Source organism: Podarcis filfolensis (assembly GCF_964270895.1).
Source record: "Podarcis filfolensis genome assembly, chromosome: 10".
Classification (NCBI taxonomy): domain Eukaryota; kingdom Metazoa; phylum Chordata; class Lepidosauria; order Squamata; family Lacertidae; genus Podarcis; species Podarcis filfolensis.
This window is the reverse complement of record NC_139612.1, coordinates 56,431,714-56,453,845: the sequence shown is the minus strand read 5'-3', so window position 1 is coordinate 56,453,845 and position 22,132 is coordinate 56,431,714. Positions and strand designations below refer to the sequence as shown.

General features: G+C 43.5%; 1 protein-coding gene across 5 annotated transcripts in view; it reads left to right on the top strand.

The window, feature by feature from the left end:
- Positions 1-249: 249 nt before the first annotated feature.
- The window catches only part of WASHC1 (WASH complex subunit 1), a 65,001-nt gene continuing 43,118 nt past the window's right edge, over positions 250-22,132 (top strand). For 3 of the 5 annotated variants that reach the window (XM_083572374.1, XM_083572373.1, XM_083572372.1), the window contains exons 1-2: positions 11,831-11,896; positions 20,651-20,805. In XM_083572374.1, the coding sequence (XP_083428500.1) occupies positions 11,846-11,896; positions 20,651-20,805 (206 nt within the window). In that variant the 5' untranslated portion in view covers positions 11,831-11,845. Of the gene's footprint in view, positions 408-11,830; positions 11,897-20,276; positions 20,373-20,650; positions 20,806-22,132 lie in introns of those variants that run through there. The other 2 variants (XM_083572376.1, XM_083572375.1) reach the window with 2 other exon arrangements.

Here is a 22,132-nt window from a genome sequence, read left to right as displayed (position 1 = left end):
ACCCCTAAATTACCCCAGCCCAAGAGTCTCCCTCCCTGAAAACAGACGGTTGCTTATTATCCTTATAAACTATACTGGCAACTTTGCTCCGCGCTTTATATTAAGAAAGAAGGCAGGCTGCAGAAACATGCAAGGCACCACGCAGATCGCAGCAAGAGGACGCCTAGACCGAGTTCGAGAGATCAGGTCTTTTGGAACCTCCGAGGATCCGTAGGCACGCGAAGCCTTGCCAACGGTAGGCGGAAGCAAGAACAGCTGGAGCCGGTGAAGCAGCCGACAGCCCTTGTTGGGGCGGAAGTAAGTTTAAGGTGCGGGCGGAAGTCCCGCGTCGTGCTGCTTCCTCGCTGCGTCCCTCACCTCCTCGGTTGCTAGGAGCGGGGCGGCCTGTCTCGAGTCTCTCCGTGCAGGTGAGAAGCCGGGAGGGTCCCTCGCAAGGCTCGCCCACCCGGGCCCGAGCTCAGACGGGGAGGTGGCGGCTCCGCGGCCTCGCCTGTTCACCTCGCGAGGGCCTCTCGTAGGGCAGGAGCCGCCGCTTGGGGTCTGGCTCCAGAGCAGAGGGGTCGGTGCTCGTATAAGGTAGCTGCCTTTGAGGAAGGTTTGGATGCGAAGGGCCGGAAAGGGGAGCGGGCTATTGGGAAAAGGAATCCGCGTGCCCTTAATTTACCGCGTCAAACCACTTTTAATCCGTGTTTTATGAAGAATAGTTTCCCAGTGTCCGTCGCTCGAAAAGACTGAATTCCAGCCTCCCTCTCCTCACCTGCAATGCATTACAGAGTGATTTTCTCTCTCTCACCCACCCTCGGGTGTCTTGAGGAAATAGAGTGTGCTGTTGTTTTTAACAGTGCTGTTGTTTTTAACAGCGCTTTTCCTATAAACCGGCAGCCTTCTGCAACGTTTTGTCCCATATTATTGTTGTTGTAGTAGTTTATTAGATTTCTATAGAGTCGGACACGACTAAACAACAACAACAACGTACCCCCCCCCCTCATCTGAGAATCATAGGGCGGTTTACAATCTTCTTTGTCACTATATCTCTGCACTACAAACTGGTTCAGTAATTTTCTCCCCACCACCACCATCTGGGGAACCCTGACAACTGTAGTTCTGTGATGGAGCGAGAGCTATGTCTTTTTATTTTATTTTAATGATTCATTTCGCCCATGTTGTTGTTGTTTAGTCGTTTAGTCGTGTCCGACTCTTTGTGACCCCATGGACCAGAGCACACCAGGCATTCCTGTCTTCCACTGCCTCCTGCAGTTTGGTCAAACTCATGCTGGTAGCTTTGAGAACACTGTCCAACCATCTCGTCCTCTGTCGTCCCCTTCTCCTTGTGCCCTCCATCTTTCCCAGCATCAGGGTCTTTTCCAGGGAGTCTTCTCTTCTCGTGAGGTGGCCAAAGTATTGGAGTCTCAGCTTCAGTATCTGTCCTTCCAGTGAGCACTTAGGGCTGATTTCCTTCAGAATGGATAAGTTTGATCTTCTTGCAGTCCATGGGACTCTCAAGAGTCTCCTCCAGCACCGTAATTCAAAATTCATCAATTCTTCGGCGATCAGCCTTCTTTATGGTCCAGCTCTCACTTCCATACATCACTACTGGGAAAACCATAGCTTTAACTATACGGACCTTTGTTGGCAAGGTGATGTCTCTGCTTTTTAAGATGCTGTCTAGGTTTGTCATTGCTTTTCTCACAAGAAGCAGGCGTCTTTTAATTTCGTGACTGCTGTCACCATCTGCAGTGATCATGGAGCCCAAGAAAGTAAAATCTCTCACTGCCTCCATTTCTTCCCCTTCTATTTGCCAGGAGGTGATGGGACCCGTGGCCATGATCTTCGTATTTCGCCCATAGCTTGCGTTTTCTTTTGTGTCATGCAGGTGGGGGACCTGTGGCCCTCCAGATGTTTCTCCCATCATCCCTGAACATTTGTTGTGTTGGCTGAGGTTAATAGAAGTTAGGAGTCCAGCAACATCCAGAGGGTCACATATTCCCCATCCTTCTATAGCGTAGTTGGGGCTTCCCTACAATATCTCACCTGCTGACTGGCCCCAGTTCAGCTTATGCTGCAATCCTCTTCACACCTATCTGGAATTATGCACCTTTGAACTCAGTGGGATGTGGTTCTGAGTAGTCAGTAACAAGCTGAACGTAAGTTAGTGCTGTGGTGTCATTGCAAATGAGGTGAATGTGATTTTAGAACCATTGTTTTAAAGTTATGGGAAGCAATAGTTCCACTTTGTTCTGTACAAGCCTGACTTCATCTGGAGTACTGTGACCAGGGTTTTTGGCACCACACTGTAAGAAGGAGTTGCACACTAGAACAGGTTCAGAGGAGGCTCTGCAGTGCTCATTAGCATGAGCAAGCATGAGGAGAAATTGAAGGAACTGGATATGTTTAGCAAGAAGATGGTGGAGGGGCTGATAGTATACTTCTAGGGCTTGGAGGGTTGTCATGTAGAAGAAGGTAAGGACTTGTGCTTCCTCAGAGGGCAGTGCTAGGTCAAGTTTCAGAGGGTATACTTTTATTGAACTTCTTGGTGTTAAAATATTTGGCAATGGAACAATTCAGAGTATTGGGGGCTCTTGGTTACTGGAAGTGGGTCAAGCTGTGTGTTGGGAGCACCCTATTTGGATTTCCCTTATCAAACAGGAGGAGGACTGAATGGTCTATAAACTGGATGACCTGTATCATTCTATAATCTGTTTGTAGGATTGTGTTGTTAGCTTCAGTAAGCCTGAGATAAAATGTGCCTTTGAGACTGTCCCATAGGACACGGGTACCAAACAGAGAATCCTCAGTATCCTTGCCAGTATACATGATTCTTTGGGTGGCATAATGACAATTAATTTAGTATAAAAGCAATGTGATTTGTGCTGTGAATGTGTTCTGTGTGTTTGTAACTTGACTTGCACAAGGCTGTTTGGGCTGTTGATTGTTTAAAGGGCAACTTGTATGAACAAAACATTGACCTCTCGTAGCATATAGGGCTTGTGTGTACCCACCCATAGAGTGTTACCCTAACAAGATGTTTCCATGTGATAGTTTTTTTATTACTTGTATTGCAATGAGCATGGGAAGCCTACATGGTTACAGTGTACATCTGGCTGCCTTCTGTCCCATATGGATAACATTTATACAAACATTAAATTGCACTGGAGAATTTCAAACATGCTTTTTTGGAATTGTTTGGAAAAGCCTCAAATAGATTCTATGCTACAGGTGAAAACTAATATAACTGTTGAGACTTCCACTCTCAAGAACTAGGATTTCTGAGTGAGAAAAGTTCCTTTTAACTTGTCTTAGTGCTAGCGTAACAACATGGAATTTGGATGTAATGTTAAACCATAGTGTAGTGCTACACAAATGAGCCTTAAGTTCATGCTCATGGCTGTGCTCTGGTGCAGAAGCAAGGAAATCAGAAGCATCTGTTTCTGTTTTCAGCTAGCCTCAATTTGTCAAAGGGTATTTTCTGATCTTGGATGGTTTTGGAAAAACAGTGGTTAAAATAACTACTGGTACAGTTTGTCCCAGTTCTGGTGAAATGATAACCTGTGGTTAGAGAACTGGATGCTTCCAATCTTACTGTGTTGGGGTGGGGGAGGTATGCATGAGTCTCAGGACCATAAACTGTGGTTTAGTGTTACATCCAAATGCAGCTACAGAAGCCGCCACGTGAAATAACAGAGAACACTCTTGTGTTTGCCCACTTTGACAGCAGTCTCTGAAGTCTCTACCAACTTTTGTTGACTGAGATCCTGAGAGGTCAGAGACTGAACTTTTAGACTTTCTGCGTGCAAAGCATGTTCTTTGTCAATGAGCAGTGGCTTTCCAGTATTGCATTGGCATAAATGCTGGGTGGTTGACCTTTCCAAGTTGTTTCAGACAGCTTGGATAAGCTTGGACTCGCAGGCATTGCTTAAATTTATTTTGATTTTGTTTGAGAAATGTTATTCACTATGATACTTTTAAAGAGGACTTTTTGTGTATTTGGAAAAGTTGTCCAGATGCTGAGGTGTATCTCATTGAGTGCACACTCCTACTAAATGTGGCATGAGCACCTTTCCTGGGTCCCTCTCGCATCTTGTTTCTGCGTCGCTTCTTGCTCTCATCTAACATTCATGGTTCTGATTGGGCTGCATTTTGTTCCCAGGCCTAAGTGCCCTCACTTCTAGTTTAGAGGAACAGTCACCTCAGCCACAGAAAGAGGATTTAATGTAATTTGTGCAAAGCCATGTGGCCAGCAGTTGTACGGAGTCAGAAATCCACATATTAACCATCGAAGTTGTCCATAATTACTGGTATTTTCTTACAAGATAAAGGCAGTCTGTGAAATAAATACCATGTGTACTGACATTTAACGCGGCAGCAAAATTATCGCACGTGTTGTGAAAGGGATTTTCTAAGTGGCATAAATGCAGCCCTTTTGAAAAGGAGTCCGGCTGGCTTATTTAGTAGATAATCACGATTAGCTGAGGTACTAGTTATTTGCCCTGAGGTATGTTAACTGAAAACTGATAACCTGCAGAAAGAACGGAAATCATTTATAGAGTACGGATATACAAAATTATTGTAAACAAATTAACACGTTAGCAGGCTTAATATAAAAACGTGCAGCAGTGGAAAATAAATGTATATGGAACATAAGGGATAAATAATAAATTGGTTTAATTTGGAAATGCAGTAAAATATTATAAAAAGAAGGAGCTACAGAAAGAGGGGAAGGGGAGTCAAAATAAGATATATATGATTAATTGTTTGCTTTTCAAGTTTTTTTTTGATGTTGTAAAACTAATTTTGTAAAAAAAATTAAAACAGATAAACTGCACACAAGGTTTGAGTGCATTTTAAAGCCTATCTCTTACAATTCAGCAAAATGTTTACAGAGCCTGACTCCAGTCTGAAGATGCTAACTTGTCCGTTCATTTCAGTGGGTTTTCTCTATGACTTAGTCACATACCACCCACTGTATAGACACCTACCCACTGAAATTATTATTTCATGCATCGGACAAATGATTCACCTCTAAACTTTCACCTTTTAATCTCTACATCTTCCCTCTGCACTGGAAAATGCAATATTATTGCATCTGTTGTTAACATTGAACAAGTTGTATTTTATTTTTAAATATTAATGTAGGTTTATATAAGCAGCAGAGCCTAAGCAGCCTGTAGGGGCTGATGGAGCAAATGAATGAGCCTCTGTCCAAAGCGGGCTGCACGTTGTGACTGTGGGTTGTCTTGGGGGGAAGGGAAACACCCCTGAAAATGGGGGGGGGGGAGTGCCCCATGTTGGATGAGCCATCTAGAAACATCAGAATATCACCAGTGGATTGTGATCTGCATTTTGAGCAGCACTTTCAGGTTTCGCAAGAATATTTCTCTTCTGCATCATGCTAACATGACTGCCCCTTTGGAATATATTTTTTCTCATTTGTTTTTGTTGGGGTGACTCGAGGAGTGGATTAGGGGGATAGGTGCAAGCCATTCAGAATGCAGCTTTCAGAAGAAAGCTGTGGGGAATACATTTCTCAGTTTTAATCGATGCATCTTGAATGAGATAGGACCAGCCTCTCCAGAGACTCTCCCTCTCCCCAGTTGCCTCCTACTTGAGGCATTAGAAGAAGCTGCAGGGTATTGGCTGGTTCTCATTACCCAGGTCTCCAGCTGGTGGCATGCATTAAAGCTCTGAATATTACTTTGTGAAATATTCGTCTGTATACTGAGTGCTTGCAGTTAAAGCAAGTGATGGATTGAGCTGATGACTAAGCTTTGCAAAATGTACCAGTATTTTGTCTCAAGACATTTTCTGTTTTGATGCTGTATTAAACCCCCTTGTGTTCCTTGTAGAAATGATTTCACGAAGACAGTTCTGTTGTAAATTTCACTTTGATGCTCCTGAGCCTTGGCTTGTAAATAGTCTCTTACCTGGTCAAATGAAAACTCTCAAGGCAAGCTGCTTTTATAAAATGGAAGCAACCTGGTACTCTCCAATCCCCAGTTCGGACTTTTACTATGCCATATACAGTATAGCACAAGGTATGAACACAATAGGTGATAAAAACATTGCAGCCTGTTAACTTTTGTACATGTAAAGGCAGCAACCATTTTAGGCGTCTCCAATTGATGCACAATCGCTGGTGCGTGAGTCCTTTTTGACCCAGAATAGGGCAGAACAGGGGTGTAATGGCAGGGCACAACAGGACTGAGGTGCAGCATGCTTATTCGTGCTCCACCAACGTGCATGGGGGCTGGGAACAGAACCCCCACACAAAATAGTTACCATCTGTAATTCCGAAGTTGACAGTACATGTTAAGAACATTTTAGATATGCAAACTGTTGTGGGGGTACTTATTCTTAGAGAATCCTGTGGGAGAAACTGTAGCTGTTCTCATTTTAGAGGTATGGAAACTCAAGTTGAAAAATGATGGCTTGCTTCACAGTACCATATCTTGGTCATTCTTTCCACGGCCCTGTAAACCAATTCATATTCTTTTTACCATATTATAGATAATAGGGCTGCTGTGGAAACTATGGTTGAGCAAAAATCTGGGACTTTTTATATAAGAAGAGTCTTCCTCCATGGCTCTTCTCAAATTATCATCTGGTTTCCTCATCAATATTAATGTTACTGTTCTATTATACCTGCAACATATATCTTACCTTACCCAGGTTTGGGGCATCAGAGTTGTTTTATTACATTTTTTTACGTTCTTGCTTAGGAGGATTGTACTTGTTGTCTCCCCAGTAATTCTTTTAGAAAATAATAAAGAAGAACCACCTTCATAGATTAGCCTAAAGCCTTATCTATGAATATATTCTGTTTCCCACAGTGACTAACCAGATACTTGTGGGAAGCCCATTGACAGAACATGAGGGCAGTGCTTCCTCCCTCCTGTTCTTGCTCCCCTGTAGCTGGTACTGAGATGGCTACTGTCTTTATGAGACATACAATCTGATTCACAGCTCAGTCTCTTAACCATTAGAGCAGGAATGGGAAATCTCTGGCCCACCAGATGTTGTTGGATCACAGTTCCTGTTATAGCTCATCATTTGCCATGGGATTTTGAGTAGACGAGCATCTGGAGGGCCACAGGTTCCCCATCCTTGGAGAAGACTAAGCCACCTGAAATAACGTTACTAACCACTGACGACACTAACTCTGCATTTTGATCCGCAAACACTGGGGATCTCAATCAACCCTGCCTCTAACCTCTCATTACTAATGTTTATAAAATGAATACAGGCGCTGCTATGATGAATGCCTTTGTTGTGATCAAAATTCTCCACTGCCTAAAGTAAAATAAAAAAAAAGAAATGACTCGGTGAACTGTTAATAGCATTTGCAGTGGTGTTAAAATTTAGCTTTGTGCTCAGAGGGAGATTGCTGGAAGGCAGACGTGCTGTGGAAAACGCTGTTACAAAGCCCACATCAGCAGAGGTGGGCACAGCAAACACTTTTGCAGGCTGACCCGTAGATCTGTGTTGAGATTTTTGTAATGTATGTGGAACTCTTGAGAGGCTGAACAATATCCTGAAGAGGCGAGTTTAATACTGCATCTTCAGAGTCCTTGAGAGGAGTGGTTCTGTTACTGGTAAAATAAAATAAAAATGTGGTCTCCAGATCTTTTTGGCAACTTGGCTGTGTCTGCTACTTCTTTCTTTATTGAGGTAGATTTCACTATACAATAGCTGCCCTTGCAAAATGAGACAGTCTACACAATGACCACTATCAACAGTGCTGAGATGAACATTTCTACTATATTCTACTAATACTAAACTCTGCGTGTCAATCCTTGAAAAAGAGGAGTTAACATCAGGCTCAGGGGAAACCTGGGGTTTACAGCACTTCAAAAATGTTTTGTTAAAGAAAATAAATACATAAAATCCCCTCCCAAACTGCTCAGTGTCTATGGAATGATGGGTAACTCTGGGGTGGAGTGGGGGCACACAGAAAGGCTGGGAGGAAATGCAGTAGAATATCCTGGCTAGAACCTTGCAGAGGAGCACTCCATGTGGCAACATTTTTTTCCTGCTCTCCGTAGCACAAAGTTTCTCAAGTGTTTCTGCCAGCCCTCCATTCACAGGGCAAACTGACCCTCTGCATCCAACCACGGACGGTGTGACAACTGGCCTTTCTGTACAATCTCCTGTTGCTGCTGTTGCTTCAACTAGGCTTCAGGCCCCCGTGGGTTGGCTATGAGATGTGTGAAAAAGCACATGAAAGGTTTGCTGTGCATTTATTGTAATCCTTAGATGAGCAGCCTTGTGAGACGAGCTGCAAACTCACCAAGGAGTTGGCAGGCACCGTGGTCCACTCTAGATCCTGCTCACTTGTCTTAGTGGCTTGGCCACTGTCATCAGCCACAACCTGCTAGCATGAGGACCAGAGGTTGACAGGACTTTTCTCCTCATGGCAAACCTTACAGGACAATTCAGAATAACTTATGAGACAAGCACTTTGGAACCTATTTCCTTGCTTGTCTGCCTGCATTTTTTGGTGTCCATAAAATGCAAACTCCTGTTTCTAAGCTCTGTTGCCTGCGCTAATTTGCTCCTGTTGCCTTATTTACATTGATTACTTTGGCTCCTTTGGTTGCTTTATACTTGTTGGCTGATTTCCCTGGTTCCATCAGATCTGTTCTGCTCTGCTGCTGTTCCATTGCCTTTGGCAAGTTGACAGTTGTGGCTGACTTGTTGCTGCTGAGCGTAACTTTCCCCCTGCTTCTGTATGTCTACAGAATACAGTGGTACCTCAGTTTACGAACTTAATTCGTTCTAGAAGTCCGTTCTTAAACCAAAGTGTTCTTAAACCAAGGCACACTTTCCCTGCTGAGGTCTCCCACTGCCAGTGCCCTTCCACCGTTCGCTAACCGGAACACCTACTTCCAGTTTTGTGGAGTTTGTTCACTGAATTGTTCATTAAAAGGGCTGTTCATAGACTGAGGTACCACTGTATATTGGAAGTGTTTTCTTTCCCACACCCAAGTTTTTGGGTCCCAGTTCTCTCTTTTCCCTCCTTTCTTAGAAATACGGCTGCTTTTTCATTTGCAGAAACCCACTGGTTACTTAAATATAACTTTAATAAGCATGTGAGTCATAAACTATGGGACAATAGCACTGTGTTTGAAAAAATCTGGGTGTAATATACATCTATTCTGTTTCTTTTCCCATCCACCCACAACTTTTGGGGCCCAGATGGGCTTCTCTCTTACATTGGTCCACTGTATTTACAGCTTTGTAAATCTTGTTTGTCCCTTGCATGGGGTCTTAATAAGTGTGATATCTCTGCTAGGTGTGATATCTCTGCTATTCAACTATTTAATTATCCCACCTGGTTTCTTTAAAAACATTTTTACTAGTCTAAAGCTGAAATATTAGTGGAACTGGAACTAGACTTTTTTTTTTTACACCAATGGTATTGATTTTGTAGCTTCATTTTTTTCCTCCTCTAACCATGCCCACTTAGCATCTATTCCTTTAAAAAAAAAAGGTAATTTTAACTTCTAAACATTATAATTGGCACCTACCACTAAACCTTATGACTGCCTGCAAAGAGAATACATATATTCTCAGGAGTGGCCTTTTAATAAGTACTAGCAAAAGAGCTGCTGCTGGGATGCTTATATAAAGGACAACTTAATACATAGCGGATAATGTCCTCTTTCCCACTGAGCCCCCAAGTGCAGAAGCTTTGATCAAAAGGTGTGTTAGGGGATACCCCTTCCACAAAGGCAATGTATATATACCGAGTACAAGGCTATTAAGGATTTCCTTAAAGGTAGAATGGTAAGGGCTATAAAACTTCTGGCTTGGAGAAATAATGTCCTTTTCAACTGGGAATAAGCCACAATGGCCTGGTTTGCACATTAACACTAAGCCAGAGCTTATTTGATCATGTTGTAAACCAAGTCCAGCCGACTAACTACGGTTTGTTTCAGCTAACAAGCCATGATGTGAAGCTATGATTTGTTGCTGATATATGATCCATGGCTTACTTTTAACTGTGGTTTCGTGTTACATCTGAATACAGTAGTAGCCTTATTTAACCATGGTTTGTTTAGCTACCCCACCCCAAACACTCATCAAGTTACAATGGCCCAGGGCAAGAGCTTCTGGAAAACAGACAAAGCTTTAGTGAAAAAAGATGTGACTTGTCTGTGGGACAACTCATAGTATTATTGCGTGCCATCCCAATCTCTGAGGGGAGTGAGATTCCAGGGATTCTAGGAGCTTACCCTAAGGTTGATGTTTCCTTTGGAATGAGGTACAGTGAAGACTGTGGTGTCTTTATGATATATGGTTTATTTACTACCTGAGCCCCTGATGGAGGGATTCACAGCTTTAACACCCTGAGATGGTCTGTCTTCTCCCATAGCCACAGCCTTGGATTTCAGCAGAAATCAGGCATGGCTATCTCTCGACCTTTTCAGCCTGCCCCTTTTTCTTCCGGCTTTTAGCTCACATAACTCTAGTCTCCACTCTTGCCTTTTGTCTATTCCAGCAATTGAATCTATGCAGGATCCAGGAACTAGAAGCAGGGCTCAGGCATACAGCTTACTCTTGCTCCAAAAAAGCAAGCAAGCAAACCCCAAACCCTCATAGCAGTATGTTGAACAAACCAAGACTAAAATGGGCCATAGCTTAGTATTATGCAAAAGCAGCCACTGGCAATGTGATATACACCCCATATTTTGAATCAAAGTAGAACCCACCCCCTTTGAGCAGCTGTTTTACTCTACCTGGCAGGGAAATGTACGTGCAGCTTTAGATTACCTTCATAATACAGCAGAGCTCTCATTGCCTATGTAGGTCAGCTGTCTCTAGCAGCCAATACTGTGGGTAAGCGTTCTCTGATTCATCCATCTGATTACATTTCCTCCCTAGGATTTTTCTGGGGAGATTGCCAGCATGGGTCTTGTGGGTCCTGGGGGTTTGTGTTCTCCCGCACCACGGTCTCACACCGTCCAACCAAGAAATGCCACATCTCATCTTGCAGGCTCAAGGAATTCCCACGTTTACGTAAATGTGTGATTTTCTTTTTCCATCTTTCACTTTTCTCCACAACGAGGGAATGGGCAGGGAAGGAAGCATGCACACCCAAGACTTTCTTCCCAGATATAATTTGAGAGTGGCAGAAAACCTGAGTGAGGCTGCGCCTTTGCAAGCACACTGCTGTAACTGTCTGCTACTGTAAAATGTATGTTTTCCAAATTGGAGAAGTTAATGAAAACGTCAAAAGCTTTGACACATTTCATCTCATGCATCAACATAATATAAACCATTCAGCTGAAGCAAAATATTTAACACTTGTCAAGTGTGCTTGTTGGAACTTCATTTAATGCCCCATCCTTGGTAGCTGGATTCAAGTCAGTCTAGTTCTTGCTCAAAGGTACAGGCATTAGTTGTGAAGATCCCAGAAGAAGCACCATTAAAGGGATGGACACTCATGGTTATATGAATGAATTGCTGCTTGCAAGATGAACTAGGGTAGAGGTGGGCAGCATCTTCCATACTCTCTTATCACAGTGAATCTTTGGGTATTCACAAAACATTTCGCAGCATGAAATGTTTTTCTTGTAGAATGGGAGAAGAGGTATTGTTTTCCGGGTTAGTAGTCATGTTAGTCTGTTTCCGAAAGAGCAGCAAAGAGTCTTGTGACGCCTGAAAGGCATAACATATTCTGACAAAAACCTTTGTGGACTAGATATACATAAAATGTCCTACGTTGGGAGGCATATATACACATGGTTTAGGAGGGATGTGTGAGAATCTTAAGCTTTGATACTAGTGGGGTAAAAACCCATTATCTCTATTCAGGCCACAGGTGATAGAACTGAACGGTGGTTTCATGCTGGCTTCTCCCCTTGAAGTTCCTTTGCTCAAGAACGGCCATTTTAAGGTAATTATATAGGTGGAACAGCTCAACACTTTTGGTGAAGTATAGTCAGCGCTGAAATTTTCATAGGAATGGGAGCAGGAATGGAAAAAGATCTGTTTGAATGCAGGAAAGTATTTTTTAACATGGTTAAATCTCATGTAGGTCTCTAGGGAGCATTTAGGCCTCAAGGGAGCACTTATGCTCACCTTTTGCCTGATGAATGAGAGACAGTGCTTACTTGACTTGTAAAATAATAAAATGTAGTAAATTGGGGTTGTTTATAGCACTACATGCACATTATCTCTGTAATGCTTATAGCCACCAGGAAAGCTAGGCTAGTATAATTATCCTCTTAATAGTGGCTTTCTTAAGGACTGCTTGTGAGTTCATAGCTGAGCGATTTGAACTGGAGGCTTTCTGACTCACTTAGCTGTAGCTTGTGAATTTTTTATTTTTTAAAAAAACCCAAAATGCAAATTTGGCATCTGTTTTTTTACAGTCAGCTTTCTTTAGCTTTGTCACAGCTCAACAGGCAGCTGCCTGGACTGGCAGAATTTTAGGAGCACCAGGGTTATCATCCCATCCCAGAAAAACAGGGATTCCCCAGATTCCAGTTCCTTTTTTCTGCTCCATGCAAGTAATGGGGATTTTAGTGAATATGGAGCAAAGAAGGCAAATCATACTGTCCTTTGGTTCCCCCCAAATGCTTGAGATATGCCAGACTCTTATTATGCTTCATAGCTTAAATGTACCCTTGTATTCAAATGAGGGACGGGACGTGGCTAGTTATTATCTGATTTAATGTTTTTTTAAATAAAAAGATATACACCGCTTGATTGTAAGAAACCTCACAGCAGTTCACAAAAAGATAAAACAATAAAATCGAGAAAAAATCACAGCCATACTTTAAAATATACAAAAGTTAAAATACTAAAACAGATTAAAATTACCCCAGCTTTCTAAGCGTCTGGGTAGGCTTGCCTAAACAATAATGTTTTTATCGGGTGCTTTAAAAAGTACAGTAAAGGCGCCTGCTTGATCTCAATAGGCAGGGAATTCCAAAGTTGCAGATGCTGCCACACTAAACAATTGAGTTCTTACAAATGTGGCATGGGTATTCTGTGGCATCTTCATTATTCTCATTGAGAACCAGCCTGATTAACTTTCAGGCATAAAGCACACACTTGCAGTAGATTAAAGAGGGTGGACAAGAGTTATAGCCTTCCTCTTCCTTCTCCCGAGAGTAAACTGTTAAGAAAACAGCAAGGTTGTGTTCTTTGGCTGCAGAGCAGGAGAGCAAAGCAAATTGTTTTTTAGTGCTGGAAAGCAATTTTGTCTCTTAATAACCTCGGTGCTGACCCCATCCTGAGATAATCTTTGTCCAGAAGCAACCCAACCTGCCTTTATTTTCTAGCTTATTGATTTCCAGGGCAAATAAAAAGCTGGGCCCGAAGAAATAGGACACGTCCCTTGGCAGCCATTCCCACTGGGGTGTTTCCTACTGGTGATTGCTAGGTGCTATTAAGACCCACTTTCTTGTGCAGCTTTGGGGTGTGTGTGTGTGTGTGTGTGTGAGAGAGAGAGAGAGAGAGAGAGAGAGAGAGAGAGAGAATACAGAAGCACTCAGGGCTGCCTCAGTTTGTAAGGAGCACAGATTCTCTCTTTTAGTGCCAAGTGTAAAAGATTGGTGGGATGAGCATAATGGGTTTGGTCATGGTCAGGCTGCATAGGGTTTCCTGTACAGTGGTACCTTGGGTTAAGTACTTAATTCGTTCCGGAGGTCTGTTCTTAACCTGAAACTGTTCTTAACCTGAAGCACCACTTTAGCTAATGGGGCCTCCTGCTGCTGCCACTCCGCTGGAGCACGATTTCTGTTCTTATCCTGAAGCAAAGTTCTTAGCCCGAGGTAATATTTCTTGGTTAGCGGAGTCTGTAACCTGAAGCGTATGTAACCTGAAGCGTATGTAATCCGAGGGACCACTGTACTCAGTGCAGTGTCTACAGATTAGTTGGCAATGACTAGATACAGAGGGAATGTGCTCTGGTTTGTAGGAAATAAGCATGAATGGGAAAGGAAGGGAGAAAGCTATAAAAAAAACCAGGCCTATTTTACACTGGTGGGGCATACTTCTATATCAGCTTTGGATTAAAGTGGTTTCCCCTCCCAAAATTGAAACACTGAACGAGAGTTCCTGCAACTTCACATGACCATTAGTTCCTGGATTTCCTGGAGAGAGAAAATAGCTATGAAGCCAAGTTTGGGAAGAAAACATGTTCTTTATCTAGATATGGACTCCACTGTGTCTTCATATGACACTTTTACTTTAATTTTTCTAACGTGTAGTGTGGGGCAGGGGTAAGAACTCAGTTTTGAAACTTCTCCAACAGCCTCTCCACAGAACCTATTCCTGCTTTATGTGGCAAGGGTTTTTGCCATGCGCTTGTCATAGATCACAGAATGTGAAATTGAATATCACTACACTAGCAAGTCACAGGCATTCAGGGCATTGTGGCATGTGTTTGTCTGTGTGTTTATCAACACAGTTTTCCATTTTATAGTTTATAACATACATTTGCCAGGCATATGCCAGTGCATGTGTGGCAGCACCCTCATTGTGCCACGTGAATTGGGAGCAGTGGTATTTCTTCAGTAGGGCAAGAGTATGCTTTTATTTACTTTTATCTAGAAGGACTCGAGAAACAGAGCCATCTAATGTGTTGTTCATTCAGACTCCCAAGCACGTCTTCATAAACGCAAGAAGAGCCTGCTGAGTCTGGCCAGTGGCTCATCCAGTCCAGTGGCCAACCAGGTGCAGTTTCCAGCAACTCATGTTCAGAAGCATCATCTGAGTACTCTGACCATGGAGGCAGAGTGTATCTGTTGTGGCTAGTGGATAGGCTAGTTCCCTCCACATACAAAGAAATCTAAGCTTAGGTCAGATACCGAAATATAACCACCATGCCTTCCAAATTCCAATGAAAATCGCTGAGAAATGGGTACAATGGTACCTCGGGTTACATACGCTTCAGGCTACATAGGCTTCAGGTTACAGACTCCACTAACCCAGAAATAGTACCTCGGGTTAAGAACTTTGCTTCAGTGGCAGCAGGAGGCCCCATTAGCTAAAGTGGTGCTTCAGGTTAAGAACAGTTTCAGGTTAAGAATGGACCTCCGGAACAAATTAAGTACTTAACCTGAGGTACCACTGTATTCTGAATTCACCTCCTAAGAAAAGTCCTAAAAGGGGGGTAGCCAATGTGGTGCCCTCCACATGTTGGACTGCAACTGCCCATTGGCTCTGCTGGCTGGGGCTGATGGGGGTTGGAGTTCAACATCACGGACTGTCTTTTTCTTAAAAGCGCTTTTTAGTGTGGGGTAGGGAGTTTTGCGTCTGACTGTGAGGCCTCAGTGCCTTGCATCCATGGGACCAGATAATGGGGAAGTTAGCTTTGAAGCTGGCCTTTTCCAGTGTCTTGTCAATTACTGAAGAAAATAGGAAAGGATGTCAAAATGGCTAAGGTGTTCCTTAAGATCGGCACTTATCTGTCTGGAAGGAAGTATATTGTGATTGAAAGGACAATGAGGGTGAGACAGCTCTTGCTTCACTGCTCTCTTTCTGAAAGGTGATGTGCCAGCTTCTTTTTAATAAAATACCTGGGCAAATTTTTAATTTATATGCAGGTTAGTGGAGTCCAAAAGCCCCACCCCTTACAAAACAGAGATCCCTGTGTTGAATTTGATCCATTCAAGACTGGTACATACCACACCACACCCTGACAAATCCACTAATACTCATTGGCTCCCCCAATCATGGCTTGAATTTGCTCAGCAGCAACCCAGGGGAACAGGGATTTTTAAGCTTAACCAATGAAAATCAAGACTCAAGAGTGCACCTGAAACAAATCACTTAGGTTTTTTTGTGTTCAGAGCTTAATGGTAACATGAAAGTTTATAGAATTTATAGGAGATAGGTTACCTAAGATAAATATCTGAAAATAAAGCAAGTTACGTATGATGAAATTCATAGCATCTTAAAACAACTGGATATAACACAGCAATGAATTAGTGGTTTAATAATGGTATGAACTAATGAATAGTATTGGCAATGCAATCAGTCTCCTAACTCCGTTCAGCTTATCTGGTTGTGAAGCAGTTGTATGTTTCCTAGTATATTAGATTAATAAAATTCATAGTTACCAATTAAAGGTAGTAGGCTAGGCTTTGTGGTGTCCAGTTGGGTGAAGCATGCGAAGCAAGGCAAATAACACAGCAAGAAAGAAAGAAACCCTGAATATACCAGTTAGTAAGAGAACCAGGAGGGTGGACTTTTCCATCAATTTTGCATTGATTTTGCTATGGGTACACCCATTTAAGATGTAGACCGTGAAGTACAATAATATTTGTTGATGGGGGAAGAAAGTAACTGGGACCCCTTCTTTATCAGTGGGTTTCCACATAGGGCACTTGGACGCATCCCAGCCTTGGCTTGACAAAACATGATATGCTTTCGCCTTTGTATTGGCTTTGTGACTTTTTCTGCTGCTGTTGCCATGATGCAAACATTTCAACTAGTACAGCAACAAAAACTTGCACAGAAATCCAGGCAGCTTACACAAACATGTCACAGACACAACAGTGGCATCCATCTTGATCCATCATGGCTGCTCAACTTGCCATCATAACTGCTGGTTATGCATGCACAGCTGGACCCTGATGGGGACAAGGAATGGCTGAACTCCTTTGTGGAACTGGGCCTACCATATCTGACAAGGTTATGAAAACTCTGCTTGTAGCAGCCAATGGAAGATGCTGCTGGCACTTGAAGGTCACTAATACTCTTCAGGCAAAAGAAGGAGGGATTTGAAAAGAGTGGGGAAGCTGTGGCCTTCCGGCTGTCATTAGACTTCAGCTCCCACCAGGATGAGAGCCATAGTCCAACAGCATCTGGGGGCCGACAGGTTGCCCACCCCTGTCTTAAATGTTGAGCTGTTAAATAGATTGAGAAAAAGCCCAGATGCCCTTCACAGCCCTACAAAGTACTCTGGTGGGAACCAAGAACTGACTTGTCTAAAGCACTCATGGGACTCTCTGTGTTAGCATCAGTTATTTAATGGAATGGGAGATAATTTGAGGCTTTCTTCTCTGATAGACACTGACCCACAAGCATACATACAAGCTGGCAAGCTGCTTAAGAAAGGGGTTTCCTGGTTGTAGAACAGATAAGAGACGGTAAGTTTTAGTTGACCAAATACTTTAGAAATCCATAAAGTTTCTGCCACGGGGAACACTGAGTGTGTTCAAAATGAGCCCCTGAGGTTAAAACTTCTCTTTTTTTGTTGTGTGTGTGCATGTTGCTACAGGTGGGGAGAGTGATGTTGCCCTCAGGTCTTGCTGGTGGACTTCCCATGGGCATCTGGTTGGCCACTGTCAGAAAAGAGTGCTGGACTAGATGGACCCTTGGCCTGATCCAGCAGAGGTCCTTCCTTCTTATGTTCTTTTCTTGTTTCCTATTTGATGTCAGGATAGCTATTGCCTTCTGAGGGCAGGGGAAGCTGTCATGTAATGCTCTCATGCAACCATGCATTCCAGAAAAGCTGTCATGAAGATGGCTGATGGGAACCTATTATGTAGCTAAATGGGCCTCGGGAGGATCTTTCTCCCACCATCCTTCACAGACACGCTGCAGTCCACCTTGGCGAAATTTGTAGCCACCGTTTGGAAACTCATGGTTTAAACCATTTGTATGTGAACATTTTGTCTCTTGTGTGAATCAGGACGTTAAACCTTCTGCGTTCCAGCTGCCTGCTTGTGGGACACGCTTTGAACTACTGGCTTTCTGTCAAGGGAAAAGATAGCCACCATATCTTTGAAAGCTGCAGAACCGTTTGCCTCTTCTGCCAGCTCCTCTGTGTACTTGGACGGGCTGTGCCTGCCCAGTTTAATTAGCTCATCCTGTGACTTGGGAAGGAGGGCACAGCTGGAGATAACAATTCCCTGTTGGGGCACTTGCCCACTTTAGATCTTGGGAGGCTAGCTCCACCTGGCCTCCCTTGCTGCAGAACAGTGCATTTTGACAGTGAATGTGGCCCAGAGCTGTTTGAATTAAGTTGATGTTGGTTCTTAAGATCTTTATCCAGGCTCGGCTCATCAGCACAGAAGCTGTATTTAGAGAAGTGCCAGGTAATGAGAACAGCCAAACAGCCTGTGAAGTGCAATCTGCTGGAGGGCCTAATTACACCTATACTTATGCTTCCCCCCCCCAGCTCTTCCTTCCACCCATCAGATGATGATTAGACCTATTTATAGGGGCAAGTTTCTTATTATTCAGTGCAGTGAAACTCATGCCAATCAAATCAGTACCATCTGCATCTTTGATTGCTGCTTAATAACACCATGGAACACAGTTTAATTAAAGCAGGGTATAAATAGACTTCAGCTTCCCCCCCCCCCAAAAAAAAACCCTTCTTCATTTTGTCTTACCTAGGTATCTGCCACCTCCTTGCTTATTCTAAATAAATGCAAATTGAAGGTTGCTTGACTTGGAGATCAACACATCTCCACCCTCAAATAGCTCTGCTGAATCAAGAGTTTATCCTCCACTCTCCAAAGATTTATCTATCTGATTTGTGCTCCTTCAGGACAGAATGCATAATGCTTTCTCCCCATTGGATGCAAATACAGACAAGAGGACCAATAATCTGCTGGGCAACACAGATAGGATTTGACAGAATGGCAGTGTAGCTTCGGAAGGATTTGCATTTTCCAAAAACTACATGCAAATATCAAACTGCTAATAGAGCACTAAGGAACAGCATTTTGTGGGTGTGCTTAAGAAAGCTTGGGCAGAATTGCTGGATGTTTTCTGTGTCCACAAAACTTTCACATCTGAAGTCTGCTACCATGAAGGGCTTGTGACAACTATCTCCTCCCTCCTCTTCGTCCAGAGCACTTTTATTTTATCTGTGGCACAGTGAACATTACAAAACATGCAAATGGTACATGTACCCACAATCACAAATTGGTAGCAGATCTAAACTCCTTCTAGGACAAACACTAGGGAAGCAGGGACAATTCATAGTACTAATATGCAACACTAAAAATTATCAGTACAAATTGAGATTAACACCACCAGCAAAATACTACTGTGGATGATCCTCTTTGCAGTTCATAGGGGACATCTTTAGAAAATTGCAGTGAATTTGTTAACCTAAAGGTGGAGACCTTGTTTGTAACGGTTTGATTGTGGTGCACCAACAGATCACAGAAACTATCAGACAGGGTCCAGCCAGTTCTTGTCCTCAAAAGGTTCTGAGATCTCTCTACAAGGGACTCGTTATACCATGTAGGCTGTGCCTGCACTTTCTAGGATCCTTGAATAACCAGCCAAGCAGACGCAACCTTTACATGGACAGTTTGTATGCACATAAGTCCTCTTGGACACTGTGCTAAAAATTTGTCTCAAGTGGGATCAAAATGGCTGATTCTGCTCTCTGTGTGTCCATTCAAACAAAAGGTTAAATACACCCCTATATTGCCCACTTGTGTTTGCTAGTTCCAGAACCTCAGCACAATTTTGCTGTTTTTCAACCTGAGGAATCCCACTGCGGTTAGATGTGTTCCAAAAAAGCTTTCCAATTCTTCTACTTGACATCCCTGCTGTCCTACTACTTCTCATCTGGAAGCGAGGTGTAGCCCTCTCAAAATGGGCCACTGCTTGGCCCACTTCTGTCTGTCACAAGGGAAGATAAAAGCCTCTTTGACAACTTTTCATTTTTTAAAAAAAACACTGCAACTTCAAGGGTGTTTCTGGCTTCTCCTGCCAGTCTGTCATTTTGAATTGATATTGCTCAGCACTCCTGACTTATTTTGATGATGGAGCTGCCAAATCCTATGACCCACTGTCTGATGCTCTCTTTATCACTTCTTCATGGGGGGAACAATCTCAGTACCAGAAGGTGGTGGAGTAAATTCCGGTTTGTCGGATGAACTCTGTTGGCGTAAGCTTTTTCCTTTTCCTTTTGTCTTACCAGTCTGCCTTCATCTCCTAGTAAGAAATGAATCCCACTTGGACTTCTGGGCACGTGCTTCTAGAGGAGTGGAGCTGGTGCTAGAGGTTTGCTGGGTCGACCAAATGCCTGGGCCCCTGAGGTTCACTTTGATATTCTCAAGCACCCAGTGGAAAATGAAGGGTTGTGTTCCCCTCCCCAAATCCTCTGTAGCCTGACAGTCCCCAAATCCTGGTACAGGCCCTGCAGAGGAGTAAATCGGGGAGCTCTAATTCCATGTAGCAGCACTTGGATTTTTGCAATTACTAATATTGTGTACAAATAATGGTTAGAGGCACTAGTTGGTGCATAGGTTGTGAGGATGAGCAAAACCAACTAACTCACTAATGCAGTTGTGTCTGTGAATTTGATCTGCTCTTGCATCTTTGAAATAATTGCCATGAGCTTATGATCCCAGACTCTCTAGAAGTCCAAAGGGATGGACTTGGAGGTAACAATCAAAGTTATCAAAAGCCTTCTGCCGTAAAGCTTTGCATGGCACTAGAAAACTCGGGGGTTGGCAAGGCAACCTTTTGGAGCTGGTTGTTGGACTAGAACTCCATCGTCCCTGGCTATTGGCCATGCTGGCTGGGGCTGATGGAAGTTGTTGTCCATAGCATCTGGGGGGCACTAGGTGTGGGGAGGCTAGAATAGAACTCTACTCCCAGGAATCAGGATGCTGACATGGGCATGAATAAACTTTTAACAAGCTGTTGGTTGTCTTCTCAGGCAAAAATGGCTACTGTGACCCGGAAGTATTTCCTTGAGGGACAGACGTACTCAGTTCCCCTCATCCAGCCTGACCTCCACAGAGAAGAAACTATTCACCAGATAGCAGATGCACTTCAGTACCTGCAGAAAGTCTCAAGCGATATCTTCAACAGGTATGGTTCAGCCATATTGTGTGGTGGGAAATGGAGAAGTACATTATGTGGGTGCTTAATCACCCACTTAGGTTTTTTTAGCCTCTGTGTGTCTGGCAGTCCAAGAAGTGGAGAAAGCTAGGATCTGAATAGGCCCAGATTACTGCCTGCCCTCACATCTCTGTGTGATGGATCAGTGTTGTGAAAGCAGCAGCTCTGTGAGTCCAGACAGCCCTTGCCCTTGCCTTGTCCCCCACACAACAGAGGAGTTGATTAATGCCTAACAAATTAAGGATTGGAAAGTCTCCCCCTGCCCCCCCCCCAAAAAACCCAGATGATCAAAATTCTGGTAGCTCTCCCAGCAACAATAATATGTTAGGAAAGTCTCCTGTAGCCCCCCTGCTATTCAGAAATCTAGTCCAGGATCTTTTCCACAGGAATGTTGACGGTAACCAAAATTGTGTTCGCTATTTTGCTTGGTACCACCTGTTAAGATAGTCTAAAAGGGCCCTGTTCTGCATTCCTTATTTGCGTGTTGTTGAATATCTATAGCAGGCATGGGCATCCTGGCCACATTCCCCCATGCTCAACCTTCTGGGGCCATCTAGGTTGGCCAGACATGCTCCACTCTCCATGCTGGCAAACCAGAGGCCTTATCACAGGTCAAGGACACATTCCAGTTACATGAAATCAGTAGAGGAGGGTGCAGAGCAGGGCCAGTTAAGAGCAAGGATGTGTGTTGCCTGGACAGAGTCCCAAAGACCCTGCAGAGAGACCTGGGGCCACATTTGGAACTCCAGGCCTGAGGTTCCTCACCCATGACATAGCAAGTATCAGGGCCTTACAGCAGTAGCCTCATGTTTATGGAGCAATCTCCATCTATGTCTCCCCCAGCAGCTTTTAGGAAACATGGCAGAGCCTGTCTACCTTGTAAAATGAGACTGAATTACTATATTGGGCAGTTATTGCATTATGATTTGAATTGTCACTGAGACACAAGTGTTACTCTGACGTTGCTTAGGTTTTTTTAGTCTATTAAGTTGCTGCTGTTCTTAAATGGAGTGTTGTGTATCTATTCGTGGGCTGCCTCGAGCATATGGAGACGTGGGATATATAAATGGTCTAAATTAAACAAATCAACCTTCCAGTTGCAGCGGGGCTGTCAGAATTTGGAATACCGCAAATGGGTGTTGGGGGTGAGGGTGCCACTTTCCAAATATAATTCAGCTTTCAAGAAAGCGGGTGCGATTTAGACTTCAGGCGTTCTTTGTTCTTACAGTGTTAATTCTGAGCACTGTTAGGCTGTGACAAATTAAGTGCTGTTGCATCAACAGCTACACCGACTGTA